The sequence below is a fragment of the Acartia tonsa genome, chromosome 5, assembly GCF_053477335.1.
Source record: "Acartia tonsa isolate MP-2025a chromosome 5, ASM5347733v1, whole genome shotgun sequence".
In the NCBI taxonomy this organism is placed as follows: Eukaryota; Metazoa; Arthropoda; class Copepoda; order Calanoida; family Acartiidae; genus Acartia; species Acartia tonsa.
In genome coordinates, this window is record NC_137264.1 from 38,793,584 (window position 1) to 38,809,015 (window position 15,432).

At 35.6% G+C, this 15,432-nt stretch overlaps 2 protein-coding genes across 5 annotated transcripts in view; one reads left to right on the forward strand and one right to left on the reverse strand.

The window, feature by feature from the left end:
• rno (PHD finger protein rhinoceros) overlaps positions 1-15,432 on the forward strand; it is a 389,004-nt gene that overhangs the window by 326,090 nt on the left and 47,482 nt on the right. The gene's annotated exons all lie outside the window — the stretch shown is intronic.
• Positions 1-15,432, reverse strand: part of Bap170 (Brahma associated protein 170kD) — a 34,487-nt gene that overhangs the window by 12,122 nt on the left and 6,933 nt on the right. For all 4 annotated transcript variants that reach the window (XR_013879851.1, XR_013879850.1, XM_080161591.1 and 1 more), the window contains exons 4-12: positions 10,890-11,050; positions 9,725-9,825; positions 8,274-8,391; positions 7,429-7,636; positions 3,501-3,615; positions 2,464-2,586; positions 2,129-2,254; positions 1,107-1,755; positions 43-155 (exon numbers count right to left, since the gene is read on the reverse strand). Coding sequence is in view for 2 of the 4 variants with exons in the window: in XM_080161591.1 (XP_080017717.1) it covers positions 43-155; positions 1,107-1,755; positions 2,129-2,254; positions 2,464-2,586; positions 3,501-3,615; positions 7,429-7,636; positions 8,274-8,391; positions 9,725-9,825; positions 10,890-11,050 (1,714 nt within the window). In the remaining 2 variants the exon portion in view is untranslated. The remainder of the gene's footprint in view (positions 1-42; positions 156-1,106; positions 1,756-2,128; positions 2,255-2,463; positions 2,587-3,500; positions 3,616-7,428; positions 7,637-8,273; positions 8,392-9,724; positions 9,826-10,889; positions 11,051-15,432) is intronic.

Here is a 15,432-nt window from a genome sequence, read left to right on the forward strand (position 1 = left end):
CTCATCTCAAAAATCAATGCATATTTTAAAGTTTTGCTATGCCTTAAGTTGAACTTGTTGGTTGCCGGGTTGTCCGCTGTTGGTCGACACAGTCGGACCCGTGTACTGTGGCTGCACTGGCTGTGGCGGTGGCTGCGGCTGCTGCACAACCATACCTACAACAACAAATTTTTAGTAGCGAAGCTACTCTATAATTTGAAATGTCCGTCTGGATGTATGTATGTCTGTCTGAAACGTTTTGGGGGAAACGTGATTTTCTCAGCTCCTACAAAAGATAGAAGGCTGAGATTTTTTTGACAACATTCCCATCAATAAGGAGCATAATTAAGTATAAAACATCGTTAGCGGTCGGACTGCTTTTAAGCAGCTTTTTACGCGCTTTTAATTTTCAAAACTGATTTTCTTGGCTCCTGTAAATGAGAAAAGGCTGAAACTTCTTATCAACATTTCCATCAACATGGAGCATAATTATGTATAAAACATCAATAGCGGTTGGACTGCTTTTAAGCAGCTTTTTGGCCGCTTTTATTTTTCAAAACTGATTTGGTCGGCACTTGTAAAAGAGAGAAGGCTAAAACTTCTTGTCAACAATCTTATCGATATGAAGCTTAACATCAATAGCGGTCAGACTGCTTTTAAGCAGCTTTTTAGCCGCTTTTATTTTTTAAAACTGATTTGTTCGGCTGAAACTTTTTGTCAAAATTCCTATTAATATGGAGCATAATTAAGTATGAAACATCAATAGCGGTCGGACTGCTTTTAGGCAGCTTAGAGCCGCTTTTATTTTTTAAAACTGATTTTCTCGGCTTCTGTAAAAGATAGAAGGCTGAAACTTCTTGTCAACATTCCCAACAATATGAACCATAATTAAGTATTTGACTAGGTACCTATTCAAAATTAATGGTCATATTCAGTTGTTGCCAAATGCTGAAAAATTATAAATTCTTTTCACCCCTTACAATGTTCTTTTAACAAATTAAAAGATAATTGTAAACATGTACCTACCATTTTAAACAGTATTGAACATATTCTTAATCAAAAAAATAATCTCTCCCCTTTTCATTTAGTCATGTTAAATTGTTGAACCTCTGACAACAAAATCTTACCTTGGTTTAGCATAGGCCTTGTACTGGCCAAAGGCAGTGGGTGCTTGGGCAGTGTAATATTAGGCGGTGGTCCTCCCATACTGCCCGGTTGACCGACCATTTGTGGCCGCTGCTGCTGCACGCCTCCAGGCAGCGCTGGCTGAACAGGCATGCTGCCGCCAGCTACGGGCACAGTCACTGTTGTAGCAACGATGCTGCCGGACTGGCCGCCTGGCTGCTGTACGTGGCTGGGCGCTAGAGAAACATTTGTAGGTTGATTCGGTGTGGCAGGTATTTGGGGTTGGGGCATGGCCATGGCCCCGGAGGGTTGCGGCGGAGCCATTTGGGTCAGCGTGTTGGGCTGGGGAACTGTCTCAACGACACGCATTAGAATACAGGCCTTGGGCCCGTAGCTCTGCGCCTCCACGGTGACTAGGCTCACCAGGAGTTCAATAGCGCTGTGCGTTTTAACAATGGAATTACAAGGCGCCTCCCCGAGGTTGGAGAGGGAATACAGGCATTCGAGTGTAGCGATCAGTAAGTGGATGTCGTGCAGGGACAGGTAGTCCACCAGCTTGCGGTAGACAGAGCTCTGCACCATGCGCGTCACCAGCTCCTCGTTGCTTTGCAGCACGCACAGCTTCGTTAATACGTCCAGAGAGGATATAACCTACAAATATTCAATTGTTAAATCAAAGAATCTAATACAAAATTTTTAATTCCACTTTTTCACTAAAGAAGATAGCAATTCTACGGGTTTACGATAAAGAGAGGGGTAGGTTTCTGGTAGAATCCGTAAAGGTCTGTGTTTTAAGGCTTAAAAATAGACTAATAGTAGTAGAACGATAATATTCACTAAATATGTGTATTTCTTATTGAAAAGAGCTATAGACAAAAATTTGTTTTAAAAAGTTAACATTTTTATCGTTCTACTACTACTGTTTTTAACTTAAAACACATAACCTTTACGGATTTTACCAGAAACCTGTCCCTCTCTTTATATTATATACTATCTCCCTTTATAAAAAAAAATCAATATTAACCTGGAATCTGTCCTGGTCCCCGATACAGCGGGCAAGGGTTTTCATCATGAGGTCGGTGACCGCGTCCCCGTCCGGATCCTCCAGCTGCATCTCGGATGCTATGTTCGACAGGATATCAAAACCGGTCTAAAAACAAGATAATTTATTTGACAATCAGATGAAACTAATAAAATAACAAACAACATTGATGGGGTGGTTCAGCACTAGCAGTGACAAAGCTATCCAACTAAAATTTTTTTTTCATAATCTTTCAGGATTTATATCAATTTATTGTCCATTGTCTTATCCCTTTATATCCCTGAAATTTATGAATAATTCTAATAAATATCTATTACCTGATTTAGATTACTCCACGAAGAATTGACACAGAGCAGTACAAAACGGAGCAGGGTTAGGTTTTTGGCCAGAACGGGAACATTGTCCTCCTCAAAAGATATATTTCGCAGGATCGTAGCAACCTTAAGAAAATTGTTGTTATTCATAAAGAACTTTATTGATGCGAGAATTTATCTTTTATTATACCTATGTATTAATGTTTCAAAGATTTACAATTTATTTTGTCTTTTTGATATATTTAGAAGTCCTTATCGTCTATTAATAAAAGTACACATTTTAAAGTAGTAAGGTTTTTATGCCTTATGATTGGGTTTTCTGTTTTAAGTATTTTACATAGATCACAGGATGTTTTTAGGCTACTTCATTTTTAGATTTAAGCCTTGGAATGGTTTTAGTCTGTCGTGCCCACTTTACTGAGCCTCTAGATACTATGGACGGACGCAGCTACTTCGAAGTGAAGGGGATGGGGTAAAGGGGGTGGATGAGCGGTACCGTTGTTTTAGCCCGCTGCGGGTTTCACTTATTAGGGAACATGAAATCTATATATCTATTGCTATAACCGACCACTGTTCTTGTTTTTGTTCGTAATTACACACCAGGGTTGTAATATTGGGCATTTTTTTCGATAACGAGCCGCCCAATTGCCCAAAAGGGTTTTAGGCACCCATTTGGGCAAATGTCGTAAAAAGCATATAAAAACTAAAAAGGATATAAAATAGCCTAAAACTATACCGAGACTTATTATTAGAAACAAAATAGCCTAAAACCATCTCAAGACCTATAAAAGCTCCACTGGAAGGGAGAACCATATCGGTTAAGCGGTTAGCATATCCTTCTCTAGATACAAAAAAAAGCCTACTAATCTATATAACAGTTAATATCACGCAAAAAATAGGCCCGCCCTCCCTCTTTTTTCACTCCCACCCCTTTATTTCACCCTTAAAACGGGGGGTGCCCAAATCTGCCCAAAAGGACCGATAAAGGGCGGCCCAAAACCGCCGCCCGATTTGACAACCCTGGTTTACACTGTACAAACCTGTAGAACACGTTGTCCATTGGGTTCCCTTGTTCCCTCAGATCTGCCGACAGCAAATAGTTCCATGTCACTGTCGGATACTTCCTCCTCCACGCGTTTCCGCATCTGTTCCAATCTTAACATAATATTTTTTCTTATATGGCCTGTATGTAAACAATGTATGAATACACATTACTGCATACATCCCACATTTTAACTGCCATTTGGGAAGAAAATTTTCATATAAAGTAACCATACCAATAACATTTGACTGTATATATAAATGTATATAATATTCATTTATTATTGTTTTTTTTATGTATGTAAACCAGTGTGCCGGAGCCGTATAATTTTGATGCGGCTCCGGCTCCGGCTCCGCGGAGCCGTATTTGGAAATACGGCTCCCGGCTCCGGCTCCGGCTCCAGCTCCGGCTCCGGCTCCTACCTTAAAATTAATATATCAATTTTTTTTCATTATTGAATTTGATGAAATAAAATAAATAATATAAAATATTTTGCTTTTATTTGATTAAAGCTATATAAAAGTAGAAGGATGTGTGTCTATTTGTTAAGTAACAATAGTTTTTCAGTTTATTATATGGAAATAGACCGTTGCCAAATTATAATATTACTTTAAAAAATCATTTTTAGCTAGTCCGGAGCCGGAGCCGTTTTTAACGAAAAATACGGCTCCGGATCCGGCTCCGGCTCCACCAAAAATGTTGCTGCTCCCGGCTCCCGGCTCCGGCTCCGGCTCCAGAACACTGATGTAAACCCAAGAATAATAAATCTATTAGATAGGTATAATGTCTCAGTTTTAAATTCTGTGTTTGTCATATAAGAGGTGTGTGTGTGTGTGTGAATGTGTGTACTGTAGCTATTGCTTTTTGTGTGTTTAGTTCCAGAAAGAGAGGGGACAATGGGCTGTTTATTACACTAGTCCCTAGAGTTTTATAAGAATATTTTTTTTTATTCCTTGGCTTTGCAACTTTGGAGACTTTTAATGAATTATGATTGGTTGATTTAGACCAAATATTTCAACCACTAAGGGGGGGGGGAAGTTTGTACAGTTATAGGAAATGAAATTCAGTACCAAACTTTGCCCTGGCCGTTTGGGCTTGTTTTTATAGTTATCAACCTAATTCTTTTTGTAAGCGCTCTTATATGATTGGATCTACATGTAAAACTTTAAAAATTGAATTTTGGGACTTTCCCTTAAAGGGGCTAGTGGAGCAAAAGACCCCCAAACACTAAAATTTTAAGTTCTGAGCCTATTTTCAGAGATATTGAGATGATTTTTTTTATGAAAACTTTTTTCACAAAACCAAACTAAATAGCCATTACAAATTTCATTTTGGGACTTTCCTTCTAGGGGCTAGTGGAGCAAAAGGCCCCCCAAACACTAAAATTTTAAGTTCTGAGCTTATTTTTAGAGATATTGAGATGATTTTTTTAATGAAAACACTTTTTAACAAAACCGAACTAAGTAGCCAATACAAATTTCATTTTAGGACTTTCCTTCTAGGGGCTAGTGGAGCAAAAGGCCCCCCAAACACTAAAATTTTAAGTTCTGAGCTTATTTTTAGAGATATTGAGATGATTTTTTTTAAATGAAAATATTTTTCACAAAACCGAACTAAGTCGCCATTACAAATTTCATTTTGGGACTTTCCTTCCAGGAGCTAGTGGAGCAAAAGACCCCCCAAATACTAAAATTTTAAGTTCTGAGTCTATTTTTAGAGATATTGAGACGATTTTTTTTAATAAAAACATTTTTAACAAAACCGAACTAAGTAGCCATTACAAATTTCATTTTGGGACTTTCCTTCTATGGGCTAGTTGAGCAAAAGACCCCCCAAACACTGAAAGTTACAGGTCTGAGATTTTGCATGGCAGTTGCTTTATAGGGGTAAAATATGGAACTGTGAAGAAACGGCGGCGCAACCGCCGTTTCCCGCCGAATTTTTTTTGCCTTTTCTCGGCGGTTTTTGGCGGTTGCGACGCCGTTTCTTCACAGTTTCATATTGTACCCCTATAAAGCAACTGCCATGCAAAATGTCAGACCTGTAACTCTTTTTTAGTTGAGTCAGTTCCTTTGACTTTTAGTTCTGAGCCTATTTTTAGAGATATTGAGACAATTTTTTTTAATAAAAATATTTGTAAAGAAATTAAACTAAGTAGCCATTACAAATTTCATTTTGGGACTTTCCTTCTAGGGAATAGTGGAGCAAAAGACCCCAAAACACTAAAATTTTAAGTTCTGAGCCTACTTTCAGAGATATTGAGATGATTTTTTTAATGAAAAGATTTTTAACAAAACCGAACTAAGTAGCCAATACAAATTTCATTTTGGAACTTTCCTTCCAGGGGCTAGATGAGCAAAAGACCCCAAAACACTAAAATTTTAACTTCTGATTATTTATTTCAGTTATTTGAAAAAAATTTTTATTAAAAAAATCAGCCATAATATCTTTAAAAATAAGCTCAGAACTTAAAATTTTAGTGTTTGGGGGTCTTTTGCTCCACTAGTCCCTAGAAGGAAAGTCTCAAAATGAAATTTGCAATGGCTACTTAGTTCGGTTTTGTTAAAAATATTTTCATTTAAAAAATCATCTCAATATCTCAAAAATAGGCTCAGAATTTAAAATTTTAGTGTTTGGGGGTCTTTTGCTCCACTAGTCCCTAGAAGGAAAGTCCCAAAATGAAATTTGTAATGGCTACTTAGTTTAATTTCTTTACAAATATTTTTATTAAAAAAAATTGTCTCAATATCTCTAAAAATAGGCTCAGAACTTAAAACTTAAAACTCAGAAATAAAATCTGTAATGGTTCCTTAATTCGGTTTTGTTCAAAATGTTTTCATTAAAAAAAATCATCTTATATCTCAAAAATAGGCTCAGAACTTAAAATTTTAGTGTTTGGGTTGTCTTTTGCTCAACTAGCCCCTAGAAGGAAAGTCCCAAAACGAAATTTGTAATAGCTACTTAGTTCGGTTTTGTTAAAAATATTTTCTTTTTAAAAAATCATCTCAATATCTCTAAAAATAGGCTCAGAACTTAAAATTTTAGTGTTTGGGGGGCCTTTTGCTCCACTAGCCCCTAGAAGGAAAGTCCCAAAATGAAATTTGTATTGGCTACTTAGTTCGGTTTTGTTAAAAAGTGTTTTCATTAAAAAAATCGTCTCAATATCTCTGAAAATAGGCTCAGAATTTAAAATTTTAGTGTTTGGGGGTCTTTTGCTCCACTAGCCCCTTTAAGGGAAAGTTCCAAAATGAAATTTGTAATGGCTACTTAGTTCGGTTTTGTGGAAAAAGTTTTCATAAAAAAACTCATCTCAATATCTCTGAAAATAGGCTCAGAACTTAAAATTTTAGTGTTTGGGGGGCCTTTTGCTCCACTAGCCCCTAGAAGGAAAGTCCCAAAATGAAATTTGTATTGGCTACTTAGTTCGGTTTGTTAAAAAGTGTTTTCATTAAAAAAATCGTCACAATATCTCTGAAAATAGGCTCAGAACTTAAAATTTTAGTGTTAGGGGATCTTTTGCTCCACTAGCCCCTTTAAGGGAAAGTTCCAAAATTCAATTTTTAAAGTTTTACAGGTAGATCCGATCATATAAGAGCGCTTACAAAAAGAATTAGGTTGATAACTATAAAAACAAGCCCAAACGGCCAGGGCAAAATTTGGTACTGAATTTCATTTCCTATAACTGTACAAACTTCCCCCCCCCCTTAATGTGTCCAATTGCAGGCCAATACAAACTTACATACAGACACGAATCCTTGCATTTTAAAATATCATATTTACTTTTTTTTCAGATATTATTCGACAGAAGCTTTTAAATCTAAGAGCATACTAATATGAAATAGGTATGTATATATTTCATAGGCAACCGTTATCCAAATAAGGGACCAAATTATTGACTAACAACGCTGGAAAAAAAGCCTCCTTACCTTCCAGAACTGTCTTCCGCCGTGTACTTTGTAACATACGACGCCTTGAAGAAATCTATCGTTTCTTCCGCCGGTTTTGGATAGAAGTTCTTCTCGTCATAGATAAGCTCTAGAACGGCGGTGTTGCGACAGACGTCCCGCCAGAACTGAACCTGGTGGTAGTCCCGGATGTCACGGTAGTTCTCGTCCATGTAATTTCGGAGGCTGTCTGCAATTTAGATATTAATTATAGAATTTATTTTAAAAATTGTAATATTTTAGATTAAACTTCGTGATTTTTCATTTTAGACGCTTTTACTCAAATTTAATTAGATATCTCCCCCCCCCCCCTTTTTTTTAAATTTGAAAAAAATAAGCCGTTATACATACTTTACCCAACCTAACATAAGCATACTTTTTATATAAAATATAAACACTTTTAAAGCAGGGATTTTAAGGAATAAGACAATGGACAATAAACTGAGGTGTTTCCTTTATGATATGATAAAAAACAATATTATTCCTTATTCTGTGGATAAAATTTTTGGCAGGGGTGTATAATCTGCCCAAGATTCATTTTTTTCCCCTGCTGCAAAATTTTTTATTTTTTTCCCCTCCTAGTTTTTTCCAGCAAGGAAGGAAATAAAATGGAAAAATATTTTCAAAACTCTATTTTATTTATATTATCCCCCCTCCCACATATTCTTTAAGTGTTTTTCACCAAACAAAAAGGTGAGAAAAACGGAAAAAAATGCTTTCAGTTCTCTTATTTTTTATTTACCTCCCCCCCCCCCCCCCCCTCCCTCAGCAGGGTCAAATTTGAAAATATACACCCCTGTAAGCTGCTGAAACAAAAATGAACTTACGATGGTTGAAAATTCCCGCATGAGCACAAAGAAGGTCAAGGAGGCGGGGACACCGAGCTAGCTTCAGTGTGTGCTTTCCCTCGTTACTCAACAAGGTCGCCACGTTGATGGCAAAATCCTGAAATTTTATATTATTAAAATATCTTGTGTATGTCCAACAAAATCCCCTAAACAGATATAGTCATGAACCAAAACACAAGCAAAATCAGCTGATTCAGTCACGTGATCTACTATTTTGAAACATTTTACCCCTCTATAATCACAGTAGTAATTTTGACAATTATAGTTGAAAAATGCCCCCAACCTTAAAAATATATCATTTACTAGTAGGGCTTCGAATCCGTTTAACTTCTGCTGGATTAGTACCAGTTATGCATTAAGATAATTTTCCACGAATGATAAATTGGAAATCATAAATCACTGTTTTTTGGCAGTAAACTACGGTCCCTGTTGGCAGGGTTGTCATTTTGGGCGGGCGCTTTTGGGCGGGCAGTTTTGGGCGGGCGGTTTTGGGCCGCCCAATAAAAGGTCCTTTTGGGCAGTTTTGGGCACCCCCCTTTTGAGGGGAGAGAAAAAGGGGAGGGGGTTAAAAAGAGGGGGGGGGGGCGGACCTAATTTTTGGGTGATATCCTTATACTTAAGTAACAGGATGTGTGTCTGTTTGTTTGTGTGTCTGTGTGTTTGTACTGAAGGATCTCGCTAACCGCTGAACCGATCGGGTTCTCCTTAACAGGGTAGCTTCTCATAGGTTCTGGAAAGGTTTATAACTATTTTGGGGGAGGGTACCACCACCCTTTTAAGAGAAATCGCCTCTAGAAAAAAATTACACTCCCCCAAATACTTTTTAAAATTTTTTTAAAAACTAAAAATAAAAATGGGGGGGAGGAAACCCACCCCCCCCAAAAAAAAAATTATTCCCCCCCCCCCAATTTTTTTTACTTTTTCTTTTTAAATCTAATACAATAATTGGATTATCAAATTTGACTCTCCCCTCCTCAAGTGCCCCTAGAGGCCTCTAGGGTCGTAGCCGCTAGTTAACTATATAAATTAGTATAAGATTTTTTGTATCTTGAGAAGGATTTCGCTAACTGCTGAAACGATATGGTTCTCCTTTCCAGTGGAGCCTTTATAGGTCCTGAGATGGTTATAGGCTATTTTATTTCTAATAATAAGTGTAGGTATGGTTTTAGGCTATTTTATATCCTTTTTTATATGCTTTTTACGACATTTGCCCAAAAAGGGTGCCCTAAACCACTTTTGGGCGCCCAAAACCCGCCTAAAACCCTTTTGGGCAATTGGGCCGCCCACTATCAAAAAAAGTGCCCAATTCGACAACCCTGCCTGTTGGGGCCAACAATCTTAATTAAAATCTAAGTTTTTTATTTTACTATCTACGGAAAGCTGTCTACAATACCATGCGACAAATAACTTATCTCTAAAAATATAAATACCTGTTCGTTAGGTAAAGGCGAAAGTAGTGATAGGCACAATCTGTCATAATCTGTGGGTTGAAATAGGTCCAGAGACATTCCATAGTGGGCTCGCACAGTGTCTAAAATTGTAGTTCATTAGTGGAGGTTTTAACTTTATCAGAATGAAAATTAAGTTTCTAAAACTAAAGGAATAAATACGACATTTCACAATGAGAATAAATACAGCTTATAAGTGGATGTTTGATTAAAGTAATCCGTTGAATGATTAAAGTCCGGAGACATTACACTGTAGTTTAACACAATATTTATTTACTAGCAGCTGCTCATCTAGCATCTAGGATGTCCATATTCGGAGGAGTTAGAAAAGTACGAAAAAAGCCTAAAGCCAAACTTAGATATGAAAACTAAATAGCCCAAACGACCAAGGGACCTATTAGAATCTTCGGATCATGGAATGAAAACGAAGTTGCGGGTTTCGTCGTATTTTCACAGTAACTTTTCTCCTATTTCTAGCCCCGGCGAAGGGCTCTAGCCCTGCGGGGCAATCATTAATATTTACTTAACCTAACCTAAAATAACCTTTCAAAAGCTACTGTGAAAAGACGATGAAACCCGCAACTTCGTTTTCTTTCCATGACCCTAATCTTCCATACAATGGAGAACTCAATCAGTTCAGTAATACCAGAAATCTTAAGAAACGGACAAAAACACCTTTCTATTATTATAGGATTACAAGAGGTTTGAAAATATTAGGTAATAAAGAAGCATTTAGTGGCAAGGAATATTTCATAGTATTGTCTTTAATAATGGATTGATAGTTGGCATCCCATGTTTTAAATGAGTAGAACGTGTTTTACAAGAATCCGTCCAAAAAAAGGCGGATTCCCACAGATTCCTGACTCTTATTTTTAGCGGATTCCGGATTCTAGCAATATTTTATAAGGCTTTTTTTTAAATTAAAAAATTTAAGTGCTACATTTGTCCTAAAAAATAATGTTCTTGGGGGAGTTGAAAGAAAAAACTCAAGACGCTAATTTTAGCCTACAAATTAAGAATCCAAATCCGCTATTAAAAACAGATTCCGGATTCGGATTCCTAAATATCGGCTAAAAATTGGGCGTATTCCGGAGTCGGATTGCCAACCCTATCTTCTACTAAAGGATCAAAATAAACGGATTTTTACCTGAAACTTTGTGTTGTGCCTCATTATATGTGGCAGGGATACTGTTGACAATCTTCTGTTGTCTGTGCCGTCTTGATCTAGAGTCTTCTTCGTCATAATAAACATCTCTGTCCTCCTCTTCTGCGTCCTCGAAGTAGGTTTTCTCGTAGCTGTCCAGATATCTTAAATATAAAAACATTAATTAACATAAAAAACTTATGCATTGGTCATTTGCCTCAAAGTGCCTTTTGAGAACCAACCCCCAACCCACCCCCCTTTTTTTAAATATATTAAAAATAAAGGGAGATAGATTAGTTTTTCCACGGTGTGCGGGCAAGATATGAACGTTAAGCCGTTAAGCCTAAAACCATCCCAATACTTAAACTTAACATTAACAATAAATAGCCTTAAATTATCATAATTGGTAAGTTTAAATTTCAAAATTGTCTTAAATAGGAATATAAATTATTCTATAAATAAAGCATGTATCTATATTTATGTATAAGGAGCAAGAGAGAGAGAGGGTAGGAGTGATTTAAAAGTAAAGATATTTGAAAGGGCCATTTTATGGATATTTCAGAAATTTTTTACATTCTTATACTTTAAATGTTTAGTGTAAATAATATTTAAAATTACATTATTAACCCATTTTGTAGTTAAACATCAACATGAAATAAAAGGGATATGTAATAGTTTTAACCCGTATAAGGATTAAGTAGCTCAAAACATAAAACCTGTCTTTAAAATAACACTTGTACTTAGAATATAGTGAGTCAATACCCTTGCATAGGGAAACACACACACACACATAAAACAAGAAACCCACACGAGCAAAAAGTGCAGCCCAGCTTTTTTATCCCCCCCAGTATATAATTCGAGAATTGATTGAGAAAAGAAACGGAGATACAGTAGATTACAAAGTGGTGGGAATTAAACAGATAGATAGATACATTTATGTATTATCGCAGCTACCACACAGTAGCTGTCGTTATATCAGTATATTAGAGAGAGAGAGAGAGCAGTAAACCTCAGACTAGATGTAGGCTGTCACAGCTGCTGACTATACTAATCAGGAGGCATTACAGAGAGAGGAGATTTTATACAAACCAGCAAAAATTAAAAACAAAATTGCGGTATTAAAAAATTACAAAACAAAAAAAGAAAATCCGCTAAAATTAAATTTCAAAATACACAAAACGAAATAGTTTTATTGAATACGTTTTTGCTACTAAATAATTTTACATAATCACATAAACATATAAAAGAGAGGAGTGAGAGAAAAAGGGAGGTTAATACAGGAAATAAGAGTAGGAAAATGGGGAAAAAGAGAAAGGGGGTGTAACCAGGGGGATGATGAATTAAAGTTAAACTCAAGGGGGATATGATATTTTATTTTTACTGAGTCATAAACTAATATTTTGCTTTAATTTTGGTATTCTTAATATTGAAATAATAATACCAAAAAAATTTCTAATTACATTGCGCATTAAAAAACAGTTTTATAGAAGGAGGAATGGTTAAAGTAAAGCTATCTCGCAATTAATCTCCCTGATTACAATCTATCTATCTATGCCCTTATATTTGTAACCAAACTGCCAATCAGTAAGATAATAGGTAAAACCAACGGCTAAATACAGGAAAAGAAATTTTCTTTGTTTATATATTGAGGTTCTTAGTGATTTAGGTACAAAGCAATTAAATTTACATTTTATAGGTTTAAGATTTAGACTTTAGTGTCTTCATGTTTTTTTTGCTACAAGAAAAAAATAGCCTAAAAATAACATACGACTTTAAATTAGAAATAAAATAGCCTAAAACCATCCCAGATGTTATGTGAAGCTTCCTATAATTGAGTAATCCTTCGGTCCAGTGCAGTGGTTGGTCAGATCTTGATGGCAAAAAAAAAATTCTTATTCCTTTTTATAATAGGATATCTTTTACAGTATTTAAGTTATAATACCATATTTCACTTTTAGAAGAGAAGTTACTCTATAATTAAGGTTTGTTCATTTGTCTCTAAAGTTTTCTGTGGTTTATAAATCCCTCATAATTGAAAAACTAAAAGAAACAAACATCAACATTTTAGAGTTACAGAAACAGAGAAAGCAATATTTTTTTTCAAACAGGTTCGCCCATAAAGATGTGTCTAAACGTCATAGGAATCACAATTCAAAGAATAAAAAAATTGCTAATAAAACGCAAAAAAAGTCTATGATGGACGTTTGGACTTTCTGGTAATGATTGCAACAAAAAGGGTAAACATCACAAAGAGAACAAATTCTATGCAGTCTAGAGAAACCATTCTAACAAGATTTTAGAAATGATATTTGTCCTATCATATAAAAAGGGGTAGTTGCACGAAGTGCTTTTAACTGGAATTTAGTGAACTGCATATTTTTTTCTGTTCAATAGTTTAATCTACATGTTCTATTTGGTAGTTTTAAAATATCAAGACTTAAAACTCATATTTTTTGGATATATGCAACATAATTGGCTGTCCGGTTTTCACAAAAACAGAATGATGTCTATTTTGGTGATTCCCAATTAAATGCTATTTATTGTAGTACAAAATTAAATATGTTAGGTGGTACGTATACATGTAACTTACGCTTGCAATAAAACTTGTTAAATGTACTTCATGCAACTACCCCTTTGACCCTTATAGGCTTAATCAGGCATTTTTGCTTGCTTCCTTGCATTTAAAGAAATATTTTATGTACAAAACTTTATAGTTATACTGTTGTGACTCGTGAGTCACTCAGAGTAAAAGTGCATCTTACGGTAGACGTTTTTCGAGGATGTAGCGATACTTACGACAAATTATCTATCTATCTATCTATCTATGCACATGTCTTTTCAACCAGTGTTGAAGGGTAAAAGTAGAAGGGAAAAGTGCAGGATGTTCATTTAAACGAGTGAAACATTAGGTTTACAAATTAGCCAATTGTCATGTTATTTGTAAAACACAGGGGCTGTGATTCAGACAAATAATTCAATTTGAAATTTCCAAAAAATGGATATTTTGTTGGCGTAGAGTTGGCGTAAAACTTATTTTTGATGTAACTGAAGGGAATTGGGTAAGAACGGGAGAAATAAGGGAAGAGGGTTGTGGGGAAATTTTCAATTCGAATTTTTTGTCAGAATATCATTCCATAGTCCCTGGTAAACATTGTTAGAATGATTAATAAACAACTAAATCATATATTTTAATTAACTTTTGGATCATTTTAGCTGTTTGGAGTTTTCTTCAGGTTTTTTCGCATGGACGTCTTAGGGGTGAGGGTGAATATAAAGGGAGGAGTAAGGATAGGAAAGGCCTAGGAAAGGGCAAGGTCAAGAAAAAATTAACAATGGGGAGTGTTGTTAGGGGGGGATTTGCCGGTAAGGAAAAAGGGGTTGTTCAAAAAATTCAAAATAAGAAGAAAGTAGGCGAAGCTAAGCTGTGTTTATTATGTTTACTAGATCTAATAGAAACAAATATGTATGAATTGTAGATAGACTACAAAAAAAATGCCTATTTGCAAAAAAAAGGACATGAATTCGCAAAATAATATGCCTTTAATTGTAAAAATTGTAAAAATATACTAAAAACTCTTTCTCTTGGGAAACCTTCAATTTGTATTTAAAGTATCTATCCCTTCTCTTTAATATGGAGGCTGAAAACTGTGGGACTTGCAATGCACCATATTTATTGCAAAGTAATAAATAAATATACACTACCACGCATGTTCGTCTGTCTGTCTTGTTGGGAGAAAGTAAAGGGTGAGCAAAAAAAAATGCGTAGATTTTTAAAATTCAAATTGTGCGGCTTGTGGTAATAGTAGAAAAATGTTACGCATACCGTTAGAACCGCTAAGAAGTCTATTTTTAGGAAATATATAAACGATTCCTGTGCTACGCATAGTTTAGGAGCTACGTGTTAAAATGTCCCAACTGACTTAAAACTTGACTTGCGAGTAAATTTTGAGACATTTTACCACCTAGCTCCTAGATTATTTGTAGCACAGGAACCGTTCTTATATTTCCAAAATATACAATTCATAGCGGTTCCAATGGTATGCGTAACATTTTTCTACTATTAACACAAGCCGCGCAGTTTGAAATTAAAAAATGTACGCATCTCTTTTTGCAAAATCTTTTCTCTAAATTTTAGTTATATACTCGCAAGTCAAGTTTTGCGTCAATTGGGACATTTTAACACGTAGCTCCCTGACTATAGGTAGCAGAGGATTCCTTCTTATATTTCCAAAAAATAGACTTCTTAGCGGTTCTAACGGTATGCGTAACATTTTTCTACTATTAACACAAGCCGCGAAATTTGAATTTTAAAAATCTACGCATTTTTTTTTGCTCACCCTTTATGTCTATGTGACGTCATAGTATATAATGCACGTGTAGAGAGAACGAGAGAGGGCGGGGTTGTTGCATTGGACCTGTACCCAAGATATCTCATATTCATTAGCTCAAAAACTTTGGGGACATTAATACATATTGTTGAGTTGGTATAAAAAAAAACAGTTACCAAACTTTTCCACTAATAGTTCTAATGTACAGAAATGGCTAA